The sequence below is a fragment of the Apus apus genome, chromosome 17 (assembly GCF_020740795.1).
Source record: "Apus apus isolate bApuApu2 chromosome 17, bApuApu2.pri.cur, whole genome shotgun sequence".
In the NCBI taxonomy this organism is placed as follows: Eukaryota; Metazoa; Chordata; class Aves; order Apodiformes; family Apodidae; genus Apus; species Apus apus.
Window position 1 is genome coordinate 8897582 of NC_067298.1, and position 21483 is coordinate 8919064.

At 41.8% G+C, this 21483-nt stretch overlaps 1 protein-coding gene and 1 long non-coding RNA gene across 12 annotated transcripts in view; both read right to left on the reverse strand.

Moving 5' to 3' along the window:
* Positions 1-809: 809 nt before the first annotated feature.
* LOC127391604 (uncharacterized) lies at positions 810-11599 on the reverse strand. Of its 6 annotated transcripts, none has more exons than XR_007891090.1 (4): positions 11508-11599; positions 8360-11086; positions 6499-6653; positions 810-1890 (listed from the first exon to the last, which is right to left on the reverse strand). It is a non-coding gene; the product is annotated as an uncharacterized LOC127391604 (long non-coding RNA). The 6 variants fall into 6 exon arrangements; XR_007891087.1 differs by having other exon boundaries at positions 6494-6653; XR_007891086.1 differs by lacking the exon at positions 810-1890 and having other exon boundaries at positions 2461-6653; positions 8360-9842; positions 10988-11086.
* Positions 11600-12601: 1002 nt separating this feature from the next.
* The window catches only part of PECAM1 (platelet and endothelial cell adhesion molecule 1), a 39928-nt gene continuing 31046 nt past the window's right edge, over positions 12602-21483 (reverse strand). For all 6 annotated transcript variants that reach the window (XM_051634506.1, XM_051634505.1, XM_051634504.1 and 3 more), the window contains 2 exons: positions 18844-18866; positions 12602-14159 (listed from right to left, as the gene is read on the reverse strand). In XM_051634506.1, the coding sequence (XP_051490466.1) occupies positions 14130-14159; positions 18844-18866 (53 nt within the window). In that variant the 3' untranslated portion in view covers positions 12602-14129. The remainder of the gene's footprint in view (positions 14160-18843; positions 18867-21483) is intronic.

Consider the following 21483-nt stretch of genomic DNA (forward strand, 5'->3'; position numbering starts at 1 on the left):
GTTTTGCTTTGTATTTTGTGTGGTTTTGTCTTGGTTTGAGCCAGGATGAAGCCAATATTCTTCTGATTTTTTCCTTTAACTCTCTTCTAAGCAGCACACTTGCTGAAATTAACAGCAAGTTTTCCAGCCAGTGGACTGATAGATTTTCTTTTATCGCTACTATTTTATTAAAGCTGTCTACTTTAGTTTTCAATCTGGAAGCCTCTCTTCTTACTCTCTCTCTCCTTTCCCTACCTGGCTGGGAGGGGGAGGAAATAGAGAGCATTACTGTCATTTGTTTAATTGCCAATCCTGAGTTAAACTGCCAGGTTTTAACTATGAAATTCATTATATTCACCAGAAGAAAAACTCCACGTGATTTAGGATCAAGAACAAGCAGCTGGTTTTAGGAAAAGGCTGTGTTTGGTTTGTGTTTTGGCTTATAAACTCTGCATTGGTTTTGCAGGCAAATGTTTACTGCTGTCATCTCTGACTAAATCGCTTCATAGAAGGAGCTGCTGCCTGCAGGAAATGTCTATGCAAGCAGACAAAATAAAGCTGTTTGGTATCAAAACGTTACACAAATGGCCAAAAATTAGCTGTTACCCAAACAACCAGGCAGTTACCCTAGGAAACACACCATGTCAGAGGTCATTTTATTTACTCTTCATATTTTTCCAGTTTGCAGCAGACTGAGGAAAAAAAATTCATTCTATCTGTCAAAAGGTTGCTTTCCCAATAATGGTCTCATGCAATAAATTACAGCCTTTCTACTGCTTTTACCTTTCACTTAATTGCTCTTGCTTCTGAAGGCAGTTAATAATGAGATTACAACATCTACACTGGGTCAGATTGATGTTGGCCTTAGCTAAGCACGTTTCTTTAGCTACCTGATAGATAATTTGGCTGGGTCAATTCTTTCCACGTCTTTTTAACAATTTCAGTTTGAATTAAAACATGAAGAATCCTATGAGATCTTACAGACTCTTTGTTTCATGCCAGTGTTCAGATTCATGGTACTTTATGAGGTGATGAGGCAAGACAATTTATTTACTAGCCAGCATTTAGTGGGATACATGACCAGAATTCACATTGCTCCAAGCTAGCTAATGTGAAGAGTTAAATATACAATATTTCAAGAGGAAAGGCCTGAGCTCACAAAATGGGGGGGCAGATCCTTCAAGCTGTTTGATGTCCAAGCAGTAAACTCAGCAACCCTAAGTCTCCCTGAGTTGCAGGAACCCATCAAAAGACTGCATCGTGTGAGCATCACTGCATCACCTTTATTCTGCAGTCTTTTTTTAATTAAAAAGACAAGATATTTTAAATATATGTACAAGTGTATTCAGTCATCTGGGTTAGGGGTTTTTTCACAGCTGTCACTCTGTACAGGCAGACCTTTGAATCATTACATAAAGCTGATAATGTTTCCATAGTCTGAAGATAATGGTTGTTTTCTTAAGAACAGGTTTTCACCAAAGGAACAGAGACTATGGCTGAAACTGACTGATGGGTTGGTTTTAGCTCTTAAAACAATTCACTAGAATTTTTTTAAGCTTTTTCTGTCCTCTGTTTGCACCTAACACAGGCAATATATGGCCTAAAAGGCCTGATCTCAAGAGAAATATTTTTGCACCTGACGTTAGGTGCTCAGGAAAAGTGTCAGGAAAAGCATGACACCTCCTGAGCAAAAGCTGGAGCCAGCCCCTGGGAAAAACTAGGCACAAGGCGTGTCTGATGAGGATACCTGCCTCTGAATTTCATGGTGTGTGTGGCCTCTTGGGAATCCTCTTCTAAAAGGCAAGTCCCAGTCAGCTGGAAGAGGGGAAAAGGGAAGTATCTCTGAATTTTTTAATCACTCAGTGCTGTAAGAGTAAATCCTCTTGTTGGGTAATTTATCTTCCAGTCATTCTACAAAAAGACAAGAGAATAAAATAATGCTTTTCTATTTTTAATATTTCAGTGTCCTGTGTATAAATATGCAGTCAATCTGAGAAACAACAGGCCTGCAGGTTCTAGAAATAGGTATCTCCAGACAGGAGCTGCTTTTGAAAAAAATTACTTTAATCTTTCAGAATATGTGAGGGAGACATTTAAATGCCTCTTAAAAGCAGTGCTTACAGCTTTTCATGCTGTAAAATAAGAAGTAATATTTCTCTCGCCCAGAGCTACTGTGAGTTCAGTTCATTTCTCTGTAATGCCCCCATCAGAATTTCAGAGCTCAGGGCAGTTTAAAGCTTGTATTTTTGGAAAAACAAACAAACAAACAAACACACACACAAAAAAAACCCAAACTACATGAGATTTGGGTTTCCACATGGTTTTCACAAACCACTTATTGCTGTCAGATCTCCTGGGGAAGACCCAAGGACTGCAGGACAGGCCTGCTTGCAATTTTATGCTGAGAGGTTTTAAAACAAATGAGGCAGCAGCTGTGTCTGAACGTGTGAATCCTGGCATACACAGTTTCGTGTGTGTGTGTGTGTGTGAGAACAGCCTTCCTGCTATTTTGTTTGTTATCTGTTCAGTATTAAGCACAATGGGAAGAGTCTTACCCCAGAACAAACAAACAGGCCCTCAGCCCACTCAATGTGTACAGCAACCCAGCAAGCACTCAGAAGGCCAAAGCTTCCCAGTGGGCTTCAGCTGGTTCTGGCTATGGGTACAGAGGAGAGTATGAGCTTCCTGAATGCTACCCTCCTTCCACAGTGCTTCTCAGCCTGTCTTCTGCTTGTCAGCCAATCTTCTGCTTGTCAAACACTGAACAAGGGTGACCTCAGCACCTCCCAGTTCTCTCCCTGCCCAGTGGCTTCCCGGTACCAGAGGGAGAATGAGCTACACCCTGGACCTGACTCTTTAAGTTGCAAATCTTGGTCTCCAGCCCATCACTTCCCACCCCCTGATGCCAGCCCCTGAGCAGCAGTGCTGCTGCCTGGCTTCTCACAGGCAAAAAGGAGCACAGCCAGGTCATAGCCCCAGCCAGCTCTGAGCCTCTCCAGCTAGCTCTGCTTCTTTAGCCCCCTGGCATCTGCAGAAGCTCTGAGCTCTTGTTGCTTCCTGTGCTAAACTACATTATTCTGTGCTGGTTTTTTGTATTGTTCCCTCATTTTTAAAGCTGAGGATAGATCCTCTCCTCCTCATTTGTCCTTGTGATCTCTTTTTTTCTCTCTCCATTTTTTTTTATTTATTTATTTTTTTACTTTATTAAAGATCTCTAGGCTTCCAAGTACCTGTGAAGAAACAGCTCTGTATTACTTCTCACATCAAGTCCTTGCACACACTCAGAGAAGACACGTTTCCAGAGCCAGAGGAGGTTCTAACTTCCACCTATCTCCCCTGCAACTGTGGGCTGATGTACTGGTAGAAGGGCAGCAGCACAGGCCTCTCTTCTGGCTGTCAGGAGGACAAGTGGATGCACAGATCAAGCTAAAACAAGGCCACTTGGGCCTGCAGAGCTAGAACCATGCTGCCAAGGTGACACCCAGAGGCAGACCTGTTCCCAGGGAAGGTGCTTAGCAGTGCAGCCTAGATCAAACAGTTTGCATGCTGTGAATTTTCCCTGGTTTCTCTCAGGACTGCAAAGCCTTCTTGGTGCTTCTCACAAAGGCTAATCCCTCATCAGTGCTGAAGCCTGATAGGGAAAATGGCTGGTGCAAACTTCCAGCAGCAGTGCCACCCATCTCTGGGGAAGAGCTGAGTGTGAGCCATGCAGAACAGCCACGTGCATGCTGCCAAAGTCACATGAAGGTTGCAAGAGCTGGTATCTGTATTTCAGTGTACCTGGCAAATGCACAAAACTCTAAAAGCCTGAAATTTGATCTGCACATGATAGAGAAGTCAATACCCCTCCCTCCACAGGGACCTTGTGAGTTAGAATGTATGCTGGCTGAGTGCTGGAGTACTCCAGAGTGCAACTGTGACAAAATACAAAGCAGGGGAGATGTAGGGGGTACATTGGCACTGTCCTACATTTTGTCTGCACAGGCATTGCACCAGAAATCCTTGAAAATAATATCAGACGCGACAGACAATTTTCTATTAATCAAGAAAAGCAAAGCACAAAATAAACAGAACGTGTCCTGACCTTTTAGCGGCCAAATCATTCACCTATTTTAAATCTACAAGTAAATTTAGTTCTACGGATATAGAACAGCTGAAGCTACATATTTAAACCAGGCACATAGACTGCAGCTCTTCCACATGCACAGCTCTACCACAGGAACATTAACACCAGCCAGCAATAACCTTCTGTTCTTGCCTGGACAGATGCTCAAGTTCCACACTGATGTGATTAATATTAACGATTAATAAAGAGAAAAGACCGTTGACTAAAGACTACAAATTAACAGCAATCTTCAAATCCAGAACTCCAAACCAACTGTCCAATGTTCAGGAGGAGCTAGGTCCACAGTGTTTTTGGGGGATAGGGGTCGAAGAGAAGCAGAACATATGATCAGGTTATCTCTTGATAACTGTAATCCCATGTCTTTACAGGAAAAGTCAGAAAAATTAATCCAAATTCCTGATGAGTGCGAACTGAAAGTGTTTACTGAAGTTACTCTGGAGTCTGGTGTGAGGGCTGTTGCTCAGAATTCGAGTGGCCCTCATTTGATTTAGCTTTCTTCAGTTTCGGAGTGAACTACAATAAATCAGATTAATGCCACTTAATTCTGAATATGACTATCTGCATAGGGTTTAATAGAATTTAACTAATCTACTTTGAAAGATAATTCACGTAAGGTTTCCTGAGTGTCCCCTTCAAGGAAAGACTCGCATCAATAGACTTAATGGGAATTATTCCTGGGTCATGCTGGCATGAGGTCAAAACTTCAGCACCATCATAAAAATAGCATAATCTTGCTTAGATGTCTTTGTTCTGACAGCATTAACATCTGATCCAGGAATTAAGGGATACCTGCATCAGAAATTGCTGCATGAAGTGAATTCTTAGTTATCAAAGAGGGTTAAAACACTGAAGAGACTGGTTTCTCCAGCTGAGATGGAGAACTGCCACAGATGGACCCCTGGGCAAGTAATTTACCATGTTCTTGAAGGTGTAAACATGCATTGTTTTTGCAAGGCTGATATCACTTAGGCTGTTGTGCAGTTTCAAACTTGAATGTTGTTAGAGCCTTTATTTACATGAACTGCACCAAGGTGTTGGGAGCTGCAGTCCCTGTGACAATAATAAGCAAACTTTAACTGAGTGGCAGCAGCATTGTGACACATATCCTAGAATAAATCAAAATGCCTGTGCCAGTCAGTCCAGCATTTTGGGATAAAACAGGGGCAAGGTCTTCTTTTAAATGGGGCAAGTCTGACACTGAGCTTTGCTGACTTAATGAGAATAGGAAGGTGCAGTTACACCCCAGAGCAAACAAGCGCAGCTTTGAAAGCAAACACAGGACTGATGTTTTCCCATGTTAAAGAACTGCCTCTGACAGAGCACTCAGTACTTGTCCATTCACACAAAATAATCCCAGCCAAGATTCAATCCTTCCTTTCTCTCCCTACAACGGAACAAACAGCAGTGACAGCTCCATCCTGGCCCATTTCTCTAACAGGTTTGGACCCAGCCTCCAAAGCCAAATGCCCTCAGTGCCTCCACAGCTGAATTCTTGTTCTGGACTTTGCATTCTCCTTCTGTCCAATAACATTAACTGTACAGCACTTTAGAATGAAGACCTCAGCACAGAGACATATTAAATAACATCTCACTGTGCTAATTGCTCAGGTGGCTCCTTAGACTACCTAGTATAGGCAGTGAAAAGGGACAGGCACCTCCGAGGGGCAGTTCTGAACAGGACACTCAGTGACTGTACCAGAGAGCAGAGTAGCCTTTTAGCTCAGACATCCAGGGTAGATGTCTAATGTAAGGCACTGAGAAAATTTTGCTCAGCTTTACTTTTTAATTTTAGTGACCTGGTGCATAGCCCAGTCTCCAAACCTGCCCAGCTGCCCTGACCCTTCTACTCAGCTTCCACAGCCATCTTACATTGCTGCCTACTGCAAACAGCATCACACTGTGCAGGGCAACATCTGGCTCCCTATGACCTTGGGTTTTGTCATATACAGGAGCTGTTCCCTCTTGTTCAAGAGTGAATCACATGTTGAGAGTATCATTAGATCTTTTAATTGAACACTGCTCAGTAATCTACCCAACCAGAATCCCTGAGTCAAAATTTCTAGTGCTGATAGATAATGCAATGTTTTTTTTACATAAAACCAGTGAGATACTAAGGAATCTGATAAGTACATGCACAGTCTGCTCTGGGAAAAAAAGTGAACTAGACACAATTATACTTTAAGCTTTTAGAACATCAAATCCAGATTCCCAGCAATACTAAAATCTTCCTGATCTGAGAGAGGTTCACCAGTCACTGCTGCCTTCTCCTGCATTTAGACAGATAATTAATCTTGATATTCAAAACCTTCCCAAACTCACATTTTAAAAATAGCAAAATGTATTTCTTTTGAAGTATGGGCTTGTTACAGCTATTTAGAAACCTCTTACTGAACTCAGATGGATCTTGAACCTCCCTTGGGGATGGTTTAGATGTCAGTGTTCATTCATTAACAGATTGGAAACTGTCCAGGACAATATTGCAAGAAAACACACGATGTCCAGGCTTTCTGTTTCCTCTTTTCTTAAACAGGACTCTCAGTGCAGTTCTCTAAAAAAAGGAAAAAAAAAAAAAAAAAAAAAAGTTGAAACATGAGTAGACCAAGGAATGCAGAGAAATTGAACCCAGTATTTAGCAATGCATATGCTTATTGGCCATCAGGGTATTTCTTTCTCATGGAAAGGGGAGCATATAATAAAAACTTCATTGGAGCAGTGAGAATCTCACCTCATCCCAATTCCATCACATATTCCTGCTCCTCTTCACTGACAGGAGGTGTGCAATCAGCACCAAGACGTGCTGAGTATCTAACCCTAATGCCACCCAGACACAGAGTTCAGGCCAAAGCTTATGACCCCAACAGGCTAATGCTGCCTTTCGCTGGATATTCTTTTGTATAAGAAACAAACAAGTTCTCCTACAGAAGCAGGCAGCTGAAACAGCAATGGCCACCCTATGAAAGAAGGCAAAAGGGTCAACCTGGAGGAGAAGCTAATGCACTCAAGGTTTCTCCCAGCTGAAATGTTGGGCTTTCAAGATGCAGGAAGGAGCAGCTCCACAGTCCTATGGTCTGACCGGAGCAGCCTTCTCTCAAAACCAGGCAGAACCAGATAAAGTCTAGGAGAATGACCTTGAGAAAAAAAAGCTGGTGGAGTGCTTCTAGCTAAAGTGCTGGCTGAAAGGATTGAAATTGCATGCAGTGAAACTGACTCCTATTGTGTGATCCCTCTTCTGTTCAAGGAAACAGATTTTTGTACTTTCTTTGTCAATTAAAGGACTGCATCAAAGTACCTGGGTGATCGGTTTTTCCTGCTATTAGAAACAATTTGCTGGGCCTAAAACTATCTAAGTGCTTTGGTCAAAGACAGGGAATTAAAGCTCCATTCATTTCATCATGGAAAGGCAACTACTTCAGCCCTTTGCAGCTGCACAGAGCTTGAAAAGTCAAGTATGCATAAAGTGTGATTGCTAAGACTTAGGAAGTGCAGAACAGGGGACACATGCTGTGCTCTGAGGGCTGCTGACACTGCCCTCACCCTTCTCTTTCTTTCCAGGGGGTGTAAAGCAGCTACCAAGTGAAATTAGGGATTTTGCACTGGTGAAAATGACTCCAGAAGACACAGCAATTAGGAGAATCAGTTGGTGTGTGCACACAGCCCTATCCATGTTTATATGCAATGAAGAAAACACAGATGTGACCTTTGTCAGCCAGTCAGTGCACTAATTACTGTGTCAGAGATGATAACTGTTCAACATGAAAATCTGACCTATATACACTAAAAAAGAGGAAAAGTCAGCAATTTACTGAAGTCTCTATTACACGGTTAATGATTATAAGCTGAAAAACTAGACCATAATGCAGGAAATTTGTAATTAAAAAGCATCAGTTATCATTTTCTCCTTGTAGGGGACATTAGCCAGGTCTGCTTTCACAGTCCTTTTTGGCATACAGGTAGAATGTAGGGCTGTGTGATTCATCCTGTAACAGTCAGAAAGAAATCAAGTCAGTGGGAAAAGATCAGCTTCCAAAAACAAAAAAAAAAAAAAAGAAGAAAAATAAAATAAGGATAGTTAAAAAAAACCCAACCCTTTCAGCATTTCTTGTTTGACAAAGCTCAGGTGTGTGTCAGGGTTGTTTTCTAATAGGGCAGCTTTGCCTCCCTCCAGCAGTGACTAAACTGGATTTAAGCAGTGTACACAATGTCCTGAGGTCTCAGGGCTGAGCCAGCTAATACATGCAGTCATGCTGAACATACCATCCTTCTGCAGAGATCAACTAGTCCCCGAGGTCCCTGGGAGAAATATGAATCTCTCTTCATAAGTCTGCATATTTCCCCTCTCTGCTCCCTTAAGGTCTCTGACTTCCAGCCAGGGGGCACAGATTGTCTGGAGGCTGTTACAGGCTCAGCACCTGCGGGTGGAACAAGTTTTTCAAGACTGCACACGCATGCTCTAAGTACGTTTACATTTGTTCTCCTAGTCCGAGTCAGGGTTGAGCTCTCTTGACCAAATCTGTTTGGAAATTGCAGCCAGAGAGGTAGTTCACTCCTGTTCTCTTTGTCTATCTGCAGGAATTTCCAGGAGTCTAGGGCAGGGCAAAATGCTAAATTCTTACCTGGAGGCCACAGCTCAAGTGGCAGTGGCCACAGGTCATAAGAGTTATAGGAGGATCAGTCACAGCAGGCCCAATTTGCTTGTGAAAAGTATTGTCATTAATGGCCAAAGTAATTGAAGCAATCCAGGCCATCTAGACTTGATCACCTGAAGGGTAATCTGGGCACAATCAGGGGTTAGAAAATTTGATCTGTCACTTTGTGTGCAAGGACTGCATTTAGACACATTTGGCTTTACCTGATTTCATCTCTGCCTTGGATCACACTGTAGAATCACAGTTAATCTCCAGCCACCTCTGAACTTTTGCCTCATACCAGCTTTTGGCATTTCTAAATAACGTCTTCCTCTTTAAGCTCCTGTTCCTTTAATGATCATGAAGTTGAAACAAAAATATTTAAAAACCCTCAAACAGTAAAAAAAACCAAACACTAAGTTTTGCATTATGCAGACTGTGAGATTTTCATTATTACCATGCTGTAAATAATTTAAAATTATTCAAAAGCAATCTATATTTCCTATTGACAATCTCATGTTAATTTAATAACCTAGGTGGCTGTAATTTTCGTTGATTGACTTACACTCTGACCACATCTTAATACACTTGACAATTTTTTCCTCCATTAGACTCTCAGCCTATTACCAAGCAGGGATGATGCCACATTCACCCCTTCCAGTAATACCATGACTCAGGCCACTTAAGACAAAGCCCTCATCTTTGTCCCATTGATGTCAACCTCCCTGGCCCCTCCACTCCTGAGGACAGACCAATCAGCCCTCATTTTCACTGCCTTGGAAGCACTTACCTCCAAACAGGAGACAGTTCCCAGAGGAAAAGCTGGGGCTGGAAAGTGATGATTGCACTTGGACACATTTCTGCAACTTACTGCTGGTTGCAGCCTGAACTACCCCAGAAGGTCCCAATAAGGAACAGTCTGGGTATGTGGTTAGAGCCACAGGGGGGTTCAGGCATTTAAGCACATATTAGTGCCACGAAGACAGAGGTCAGTCGGGGGCACCAACTTGGCAGCTCTGAACAATATGAAGTTCACTACAAGACTCTTCTGCCCTTGTAGCACTCATTGATTTGCAAAGTGAAACCTTGTCAGTTGTAGCAAAGACTTGGCTCTGTGGGTAGTTAAAAAATGAATAAACAAAAAGCTAGAGCAGAGGATTTAAAGCCAAGCTCTCCCTGTGCAAGTGTTGATAAGTGCTTTGTGGAAACAGGCTATTTCACAGCTCTTCTGCAAGCACCGAGCAGGGCTTGGATTATGCCAGCTAAGAAGCAGTGTAATAGGATGTTTGCTTCTGAAGACACACTCCCAGTGTGTCATCACATCTGACAGACATCACAGTCTGTCAGAGCAGCTAACAGACAGGTCGCTCAGTGCCTAGCACTACCTAGACCTTTGCTGATTTGTGCTAAATCTTTCATTTCAGTTTCATGCTGTTATTCTGTTTGTCATCAGACTTTGCAGGTGACTGCCTCCTCCCTGAGGAAACTGAGATTTCTTTTGCTATTACATTTAAAACTTAGCTACAGTGATTATTTCTTGCAGTGGTGAGCATTTTTTCAGCCTTCCCAGTCAGCAGGTCTGTGGCTGGTGAGAAAACAAATTACCTGTATATAAATGCTTGCATTTAATTGAAGCTTTCCATGCAAGCCACATTCTCATGATTGTGAGACTCTAAGCTTTTATAAATGGGAGCACCTGTGATTTAAAGTGGAGCATTTCAAAGCATGAAGACAATAAGCACCATTCTTTGTGATTCTTTAGACGTGACAACTTGCTTATTATCTCCCAAATAACAGTAAAAGTGATGTTTATTCTGCTTTCACTGGTCTGTTCAGAAATGCCTTGAAATTCTAAATAACAAAATGTGCTAGCATTTCAGATCTGTACTGTTACTTCATTACTTTCAGACTGATTTCTAATTTAATTGGTGTGGATTTTTTTCCATTTGGTACCTCTTGTTTTTCTCAAACTTTGTTTCTTTTTTCTGTACCTGTGCTCTCCCTCCCAACTGGCTGTAGCCAGTCTGACAGCATTACTTCTCCAGCCCCCAAAAGCTGGGGGCTTTTGATGCAAGACAGCTTAGTGATTAATTACATTAAGAGCTTTAAATGACCCAAGTTCACAAAGAAGCAGTTAGAACAAATACATAACACCTCAGAAAAGTAAATAGTCTTTGGGGTTTAATTACCCACAGACGAACAGGATGTTTACTCAGCACAGAAGTCGTGCCCCAGCATTTACAAACAATTCACTAACCTATGCGGGAGAGAAAGGAGCCATGGCTGGCAGGTTTACACTGGGGTTTGAAAACTGTTCTTTAAGAGCAGCAGAGATCCAGGCGAGGAGATCGTACCACTGCAGGAATAAAGGTCAGACGGCTCAGTTTACTCTATGCACCTAGAGGCCAAAAAAAGTTCAGAATCCGTCCCAGGAACCAGGCGGCCCCGCAGCCCTGCCCTACCCCAGGAGCCTGCTGAGCCCCCTCCAGCCTGAGCCCGGCAGCCCCCGGGGGCAGGAGGAGCCCCCGGGGCAGGAGGAGCCCCCGGAGGAGCCCCCGGGGGCAGGAGGAGCCCCCGGGGCAGGAGGAGCCCCCGCCGCCCCGGTTGCCACCAGGGGTCAGCACCGGATCGGGAAGCTGGAAGCAGCGGGGACAGGTCCCTGAAGCAGGCACCGGCAGCACGGCGCTCCCGGGGGCCTGTCGGGCACTTTCCAGCAGCAGCCGGACCGCCCATCATCGCTGTTTATCCCACAACAGGGCACACAGAAATGTACTTACATTAGACAGGGTAAAGGAGCAGCTATTTTCTGGAAATGAAAAAAAAAGTAACGGTGGCCAACGAAGAAGAGTCTGATGATTTAAAGCATTTCTGTGTCTCATCCCTAAAGGCTCTGCTCTGCAACAGCAAAAAGATTCCCAAGTTAACCAGGGGGCTGGGTAAGCTGCTTTCTGAAGGGGCTTGGTGCGGGCAGGCTGCTGGTGCAACTGCCCAGAGGAGGCCACAAGAGCCCGAGGATGTTCCACCCCTTTTGGTCTTCTCAAAAAGTAGGTATTTAGCAACACACCTCATTTTATATTTCCTGAGCTCAACTGGATGACAACATAGAAACCTGCAAATTTTTTATTGTTTTTCTTTATAACTTATTCTTCGAGCTCTAATCAGAGCTTTAATCTGTTTCAGCAACAGATGCAAGCCTTACTTCCCAAATGTTTCCAATGAGGCTCGTTTGGCATCCAGAATACATGCTCACAACAGGACATGTAGACTCCTTGTGTAGCTGTTCGCTTCAAGGGCCTATTAACCTTGTCTCCACTGGAGATGTCTGCTGATCTAATGACCCACATTTTAAAATACTTTTGGTATATCTGTAAGACAAACCAGGAGTGCTCCAACCAGCACGCAGCACTCTCAGAAGTGGACAGTTCAGGTATGTTTCAGGAGGACAAACAACTTGTATTGCAGACAAAATCCAAAACAGTTTAGGAGAGAGAAGCTGAAATAGCTCAATGAATTGTCCCACTGCTGTGCCATTGTGCCCAGATAACATTATCAAAGTCCACAGAAACCAGTGCTTTCCTGAGCTGTGCCAGGGGACTGTGGAAAGGCTTGTGGAGGAACTTCCACTGTTGGCACTTAGCAAGAGACTCGAGTGAACACAAGCTCTCCCCTGCTCGACTCTTATGCCAGTTCAGTGCATTTACCTCCTGGTGAACTGGGTCATGACAACTGATCTAAGTGCCTGGAAGCACTTGTGGCAGAGGTCACATATTTCATATGTAAATTTAGACACTGCATCTGTAGTGTTCATCCCTAATCAAAAAGGCAGTTCACCAGTGGTCACTAATACCAACATGCAAGATCCAATGCAAAGTTCAATTCAGAGTTTTCTTTATTAAAATGACTTTTCACATTCCTTATGCTAATTTGTATGGACACTCACGGGATGCTAGAAAGAACATTTGCCAACAGAGGAGTGCCATGAAGTCAGTAATTTGTGAAAGGCTTATGATACAAACAACATTTGCATAGGGAACAATAAATTAGAGATATTAGCCAGTAACTGGAGCTTGAAAAAGAAAACGTTTGGAATGAGGATATAAAACCCTTTTGTATTTCTTGCTGGTTTTGTGCCTTTGATTCATTGCTTAAAGCAGTAACTATATATGTATATACAAATCCATGTCCTCTCTCACACTATTTTCTAATTAAAATGAGAACCTTCTTACCTGTGGCCCAGATCTTGTAGTAATTTAATCTGCAGTAAAAAAAGGAGAGCAATTACAGTGTCAAAGACCAGCTGGTTAAGGGGTTGAGGACAGTACATTTTCTGGTTTGTTTTGTGTTCTTTTTTAAACTAATGCAACGGAGATAAACAAGGGCTGCAAGGATTAGATCCAGGTCCAAACTGGATCCATGTTAGTGGTTTATCATACTGTAGAGAAAAAAAGGATAGGTATGGCATTCCATACTGGGCAAACTGGACACAAGTACAACTTCAGACCTCCCCTAAAATCAAAGGGAAAATGATTACATGCAACAGGATTTTCATGTACAAACTCTCTAATCTGGGTGTAGTATATCCACCCACTTGAGACCTATATTTTGCATCATCCAAAACAACTGTGATGGGCAATCATTCCTTGAAGAACCATCACGCCAAAATAACCAACACACATCCAGAATTTTAAAGGGGTAAAGTATTTTAGCAAAGAATAAAGAATTCTTGTGCCTCTACTGATAGAAGCACTTGGTAAAGTACTGAATCTCTGAACAGTTATTCAAGTTTTTGGAGAGCCCGGAGCTTGCTCTTCCATGAGGCCCTCATTGCAGTGTAGTATCCAAGTAAGCTATAAATTAGCTGGCTCCAAGACTGGGAGCAGTCCAGCTGCTGCAGCACAGGGAGTTCAACACAAGCTGGAAGATCATGTCGAAGTACATACATGGCTGGCCAACCTGGGCTGAGCTCTGTTCTGCCACAGTAGAGTGTTACTGGTAACCAAGTTAGCTAGTTTAAAGCAAGCTTAGATATTTCTGCATCCTATAGTATCACAGTGGTTACTAGACTGTAGAAACGTACTTCCTCAGCTGTAGCTTCCCCTTTTATTTCCTCAGAGCATGATGAACTGGAGGCCAGAAAGGCAAAATTGCATTAGCCAAAGAAATTAAAGATGGGAACACAGGTCAGTGGTTTCTAGAGCCACTTTCCTGCAAGAATTTTTATTTGTAATTTTTTCCATTAAATGCTTTAGGAACATCTTTATTGTTCCCCCTGAGGAAATAAACTTTGCAAAGAGAGCCTGACCAACTCATAAATAAGTGCTGCAGAGCTTTTGAAACATTTGCAACATCTTCCATCTTGGCTTGTTTTCTTCTCCCAGCTGATGTTTGAGATGACTGTTCTAAGTAGCATCAGGATGCCCTTGTATTCTCTGTTGGCAACAAGACCAAAAAAAGAAAAAAAAAAAAAAAGGTATGAATACAAATGTCCCTTTCCCTCTCCTGTACTTTTGGATCAATAAAAAAACTTTAAATATAGTAACATACTCCTTAGAACACTGTACAATGAACTAATAAATACACACAGTACCCTGGGGAGATATTAGCATTATCTTCATCAGATTAAAAAGGAAATAAGACAGTGGGAGATTTAGGTTAACAATTACAGGCTAGACTGCAATACTGTTAATCACCAACTTCTGCAACCGGGCGCTTACTGATAAAAGCTGGATTCTGCTGGGAACTGCTGGCACTCAACAAATCTGAAAGTCACATCCCTTATTTACTTGTAGATGCCCAGTTGCCACAATTAGGCCCCCATCTTCACTCCCACAGGGAAGAAAACCTTTTCCTAAGAAGTAGTTGGGTATCTCAGCAGTCAGCAATGCAGTGTTTAACTTTTTGATGTCATGTTCCTCCAACAGTTTGCTCCTCTGAATAGGTAACCTATTCAGCACACAGCAGGGACACGGAAACCTGGCCAGCCACTGGGAAAGGGCAAAGAGAGATCCCAAACTTCATTGTCTTTACATCACATGACAGAAATAACTCTGTCCACTGAGGATTCAGAGCTGTCAAGTCTTTCCTGACATCTGTTGCCAAAGCAAGTCTTCCTCTAACAAATACCTGCTAATAGTACATGGTGGCCTCTAACCTAATAGTTTAGTCTGTCAGCACCAAGGCGCCTCATTCCTTTTGTGGACTTACCCCCAAAGGATTTGCCCCATGAGTCAGAGGCAGGAATTCCTGGTTTATAATTCAATGTTTATTTCAGAGTATCACCTTGTTTTTCATATCCTGACTGCCTGAAATACCCCCCACAATTTTAAATTGACACATCCTTCATCTTTATTTCCTGCCTGAAACTCCTGTGCCATGTAACTGTGCATAGTAAACACATGCCAGGTCCCCCCTCAGCGCTGGCTATCTTGTGCTGGCAATGGGAAGCAATTCCTTTACCACAGCAAACTGACAAAATACTTTTGGGATCACTTGAGTAAGATGAGAAAGTAGCTGAAAAAAAACCCCAGCAATTTCTCTGAAAATATTAAAATTGTACAGACTCCTGTGCCTCAGAGGGTACATTCTGAGGTTGAACAAATAGGTAGCTAAAAGTACACTCTGTCCTGACAGAGGCTGCCAGTCCTCATGTACCTCTAGGACAGAATCAAACAAACAAACAAACACACTTCTAAGAGGTAATAGGGGAGGAGGAGGAGATATGAAGTCAGAATGTACCACTGAGGTAAATCTGACACAATACCAATTAGTATTTGGCGAAGTGGCTATCTCATTGTTAAGATATTTCCTTCAATATGTTTTCAGAATCTGGGACCATTAAATAACTTAGAAAGATTGCCAGCTCTGATTTCAGGAAGGAAACCTCCTCCCAGTTCCTCTCTAAGTAATTCATTTCTTTTGCAAATACTTCCTATGGATGGCATTTAAGATACAAATTTCTCAAACAGGAGAAAGAGAGAAGGAACTCCAACCCAAAACTTTGGGGTCATTTCCAAATGACCTTAAAGTCCAAGACATTCAGGTTCAAGGTACTCTGGTCTGCAAATTAGTCAGAACCTGTTCTGTAATTGAGCCTTTATACAATTCAAATAATGCAAACTTTAACTGATTGTTTTTCCTAATGCACCACCTTTCTTGACATAATACAAACACTTTCAATGCCTCCGTGCAACCCAACACTTCTTGTCCGTGTACAGTGTTTACTAAAGCCCTGAGCTCAATTTTATAATGGTCTCTCAGTGAAGATGAAGCAAAGTTCCTAAATTTCCACCCTGGATTGTATCGATTCTGACAGAAACTCTGCAGGAGCACAAGAGCAGGGCTAACACTCATTAAAATAACTTGCTCCACCTTTCTTTTCCACAGTGCTGTACTCTTGTGTTGCCCGTGACTTCTGAAAGATCAGTGCGAACTGAGTGAATAAACAGAGTTGATCTGAGGTGTGGAACCCACATTGTTATGTAAATTTAGAGAGTGAAAAGGACAGCAGGATCTGTTTAGTCTCCACCATCATTACTGAAACAAGAAGGCTGCATGTCCTGTCTCTGAAAACAGAACTCTGAGCAGAACTCTCTGATCTGATGCCCTTTGTCCCACACTTCTGGAATACCTATTACTTCCCAAACAGAGTCAAATTCTGCAAGTTTTTTGAAGGTCACTACAGCTAAGTTATCCATCTGGCATTTCATGTGATTAAGATGCCAGCATCCAGCCCAGCTCCTGAAGCCTCCTTTCACTCACAAATTAAGGGAGCAGCAGATGGAAAGCAACTTCACCTCTGAGCCAAATACTTCCTTTGGCTATGAAGAAGCAGAACAGCTGGGGAGGAAGTTAAAACCACTAGATCACGTTATAAGGAGCATTTTCCTTTTCATGAGTAGGATCAACAACTCATCTGGACCAAAGCTCTGAGGTACCTGACAGTTAAGCATTGTGTGAAAATGAGCTGTTGAAATAAAACAGTTGCAAGAAAATAAAGATAGAGAGGCCCTCAGTAGTTCCCTGCCTCTTCTGCACTCATCTGTGTTGCCTGAAAAGTGCTGAGAGGCAAATAGAGGGGATGGAAAAATCTGTGAAGAAATTTATCTGACCAGTCCAACTTCAGGTCACTTATCTGGAGAATTCAAGAGGGTTGGTGCTGTTTTTTGTCACAGGCTTTATTTGGAATAGAAGTGGGAATTTAAGAAGCAGAAGAAGAGGATCTGGGTTTTTTTGTGCTATGTCCTTTAAACATTAATAATTCAAAAAAAGGAATAGTTACTATGGTAAGTACATTTACAGTACCTAAGGAGGGGACAGTGTCACAGACATGAATAGAGTAAGGCTACTTCTAGGAAAACTCAATGAAGATGTGCAGTGTTGTAAAGCTTTAATAGCCCAATTAATTATAATGAAAGTGATTTACATGGGGTAGTCAGTGTATTTTTACTGATGCAGCCTCCTTATACTTCCACTGAGACATTATTTTATTCACTTTTGGCCACAGGAAAAGAAATTCATAAAACTTTAGTTTTTCATCTAATGTGCACTATGAATTATGTATGGTAAGGAAAAAAAACAGAAAGATAAAAACTCCTCCCTGAGCTTATACCAGGTGTCTGTCACAGCCACTCTTGACAATTTTTCCTTTGTATCAGACATGGACAAACTTTCTGCTGTGTGACTCGCCAAGGAATGCCTGGTGTAACCCAGAGGAGGGTTCGGCTCAATTTATTTTTAGAAAATTGAGACCAACGAATAAAAACAGACCTTTAAACTAAGAGAGACAATGATACTATAAACCCTACTGGCCTGTTAATATATGTCTGTTTATTGTAACACAATCTGTGACCTTCAGTGCACTGCCAGTGTCTGTAAATAATACAATGGCTGGTTTTTATCCCATGGGGATGTGAGTGCTGATGGAACCTTTCAAAACTCAAATGGATGCCATAAGCTGACGTAGACTGTGCTATTGTGATTCTTATTTATGAGTCTCTCTCTTTTTCTTCTTAAGTACAAGTTCCAAAGTCACGAAGTGGATGGCAGAAAAAACACCCTGTCTGCTTGGTTTGAGGTTGGTTAGATAGCTTATCTAACACTCATAAAAGTACTCCTGAAAAGTACTCCCTGCCTCTTAGATCTCTTGAGAGCAGAGTAACAGCTCATTCAAGACATGTAACCTTCAAAAAAAAAAAAAAAAAAATCCATCTTTTTTTCACTGGCTTCTTAGCCCTCTAAAGCTGTTTACCACCTACAGAACGTTCACAAAACTCCCAGTTGTTTAGCTGAGATCCTCCACACATGGGTGGTACTATTCTCACCTCTTGGTTCAAACAGATAACTGTGCCATAGCTAGGTACTCTGAGGTAAAAAATTGAATGCCTTTCTTACAAACTCTCAGCTTTCACCACCAGCCCTTAGAGTCATCCTGCTATACCAGTGGATGAAAGTGAGCCCAGAAGGAAACAATCACAGACAGTGAACAGAACTGACTTCAGCCCAAGTTCAGGTGATCAGCCATTCCTCCTTAGTTTAACTCCTAATTTCATATCCTAGGAGGAACCTCACTTCTCTGGATTTTCCAATCACAGAATGTGTGTGCACGTGAGCGGGCACATCCCGAGGAGATTCACTAGCACTAAACACCCTGTTGATTTTACAGATGGGTCTGGAACAGCAGTTCTGTCCCCAGTGATCCATTAACCAGCTTAGCAGATTCTCATACACAAATCTTGAGGGCCTCAGGTCCATCAGGAGCCTGAAGCAAGCAGCAACCATCCCCAACCTTGGCGATTCTGTCAGCATGAATGTTTGTGACACGTCCAAAGCTGAGCAGGGGTTGAACAGAAATTCTTGGAAGATCAGTATTCACCATCTACCTCATGAACCAGCATTACCAAACACCAGTCAGTTCCATGGACTTCTAAAGCTGACCATTCTACAAACGTAGCACTGAAAGTCTGATGAGTAAGAGTCTATATGAAGGGACTGCCCAGTAACAGTCCTGAACAACAAGCAAAACAGAGCAACACTTGAACACTATCTCACTAGATACACAATAATCTCAATCCATGTTCCCTATATTTAACTGCTTAGAACAAAATGCATACTTACAGAGTGCCTGTTTTCCACAGAATCTGCAAAATAAAACACAATGTATCAATTATGAAATTGCACACTGCAGAATGATCAGTTCTATGTTCCAGAGAACAGACTTCTATGTTTAATCTAATTTTTTTTGTTTGATGTAAAATCACTACCTACAGCTAGGGTTCAAGCTCTGGTCCTAAGAGGTATCCCAGCACCAGCTTAACTCAAGTACCTGGGTGGGACTGGACATTTCAAAGACCATGTTGAACAGTACATGTTTGACAGCTCTCCTGATTATGGTTCAGAGCAGCAGTCTCTCCTGAGACCATAAGCTGTTACTGGACAAAAAAGAATCTTCCTTTTAGAGGAGACTCCTTTGGAGTTCTCATGAGCATTACACTTCCTCTTTCAATTCCTTGCCAGGAAAATAACATACTGCAGAATTCCGGTATAGGATACAATTTTCAGGGACAAATAAGATCCTAGAAATACACCTGAAATGTTATTAATAAAAAGATGCTTGTTCCCAGTGACACCCTGAGAGCCAGGAGGCTCTCTCCATTTAGAATCAGTGAACTTTAAGATTAGAACGTAGGCACTTTTTTTTTAAAAAAGTGGATTTAGCAATTCAGAAGTTTCACAGAATACCTTAAAATACTAAATCAAATATTTCTTTGCCCTCAGAAAGTAAGACAATCTAGAGACAATGGGAAAGTAACTCTACTCTTAAAAGAGGACTTCAAGTCTTGTTTAAAGTGCTCTTTAGTACGGTCTGATAAGATATTTCACATATGACAAAAGTGCTGAACCTTGAAGGGTATTTTCTTGGAAAGTGTATCACGTTAAGTGGAGAGAGTTTGTGGATATTCATCTAATGCTCAAAAGAGGGTTTGGACTATGACTCTGGGTTAATCTTGTCAGCATTTTTTCTATGATCATAGGATAGTATCTGAATCTATGTTTTTTCCTAAGTATTTTTAAAATATCAAATGATAACATCATAGGTAGAACACTTATGTAGGATACTATGAGAAGTACTACCATAAACAGACCTTATTAAAGGTCCTTTAGAAACTCTCTTGCCAGCCAACTGCAGTAATGAGGAAACTGAACAGAGCTGTGAATCTAACTTTGCAGATAACAATGCTAAAGTCTTCTTTCCTCTCTTTCCCATTACATCCAGGTATATTTGTGGTGCAGTTAAGCTTGTATAGTTTCTACCATCCAGATTTTTAATACATTAGGATTATGATTCTGCTTCACTGGAAGCAGCACCATGAGCACAGTATGCAACCAGGCTGCATTTCTGGAGCACAGAGAGACTACCCCTGTTGCTGGCACTGTGCACTATGAGTGTTCTCCAAGGCAGTTCTACCCAGAACTTTAAGCCTAGGAAGAGGATTAACAACTGAGGTGATTATAGCACCTTAATACCACTGCCTAAACTTAATTTCAGTATAAAATTGATCTCAGTGTCCGGCAAGATTAATCCCTATACATTTAGCCAGCTTGAAAAGAAAAGTTACACGGGAAACACGTAAAAGCTTTTTGTGTCCTGAAAGCTAAAAGAAGTGAACAAAAACACTGCTGACCCAGGGCTACATCAAAGCTTGACTTTAAGTGGACAAAACTATATGTAAGATTTATGAAGTGAGGCATTAACGAGCTGTAGTTTAGTCCTCTGACACAATGTATTGTCCTCACAGGAAGGAGGAAATGAGAAATTTTGTATAAATTCCAAACTTCAAACAACGGGATGTTTGCTACCAGGTCACAATAACTGACATCCCGCCTCCTTGTTATCTGTCACCCAGATTCAAATTAGTGTGGCTTTCTAGCTAAGGATCATATCTCTCCCAGGAGAATGCCATAATCTGTGTCCTGTGAAAGTGCTGCTGAAAGGCTGTATGATTTCTAAAAGGTACCAATCCAGTAAGTCAGCACGTAACCTCTAATGCACAATGACACTGGTTTTGCAGATTCTTTGCTATATCAACCTTTTCACAACTTTTTTTATTTCATTCCTGTTAAAAATATGAAGTGTTTTTTACTTGAAAAGCACTGCTTTTACCGTGGCAAAAAATAACAGAGATGTTTTCAAATGACACTTGGCTTTCTCTGACTAAAAAAAACCCAACAAATTAGCTATGCTGGATTTTAGTCATATACAGAAAAACTGGTCAAGCTTTCATAGCAGGGCAAACAAGAAGCTGCATATTTTGTGAAAGGAATCAGAACTGAAAGTCTGGTGCTGGGGACTTCTAAAAGATTCCCAAGCTTAATAAAGGTAGGTGTTTTATGGATTTCTGATGGATTAAAATTCCTCCTATTGCTTTTAGTTGATGGGGATTTAAATTCAAAGAGCACATTTTTACAAAGGAATACATTCATGGAGGAATTTAAAACACTGCCATCCCTACCTGCTCTGCCCTTTTTCATTGCTAAGGTTGTGGAGAAGAGAGTAAATGCCTAAAGAGCTGCAATTCACAATCCACCTCAAACCCATCCCCAACACTGATGACAGTTAAAATGCCAGATTATGAACTGAAGATGCTGAACTGCAGACACACTAGTACCTTCTGCCAAGCTTTTTACTGGAGCAGTAGCTTCTAACAGAATCTTGGCAGGCAGTTTGAGAACAGATCTTACACAGGGGCACACACG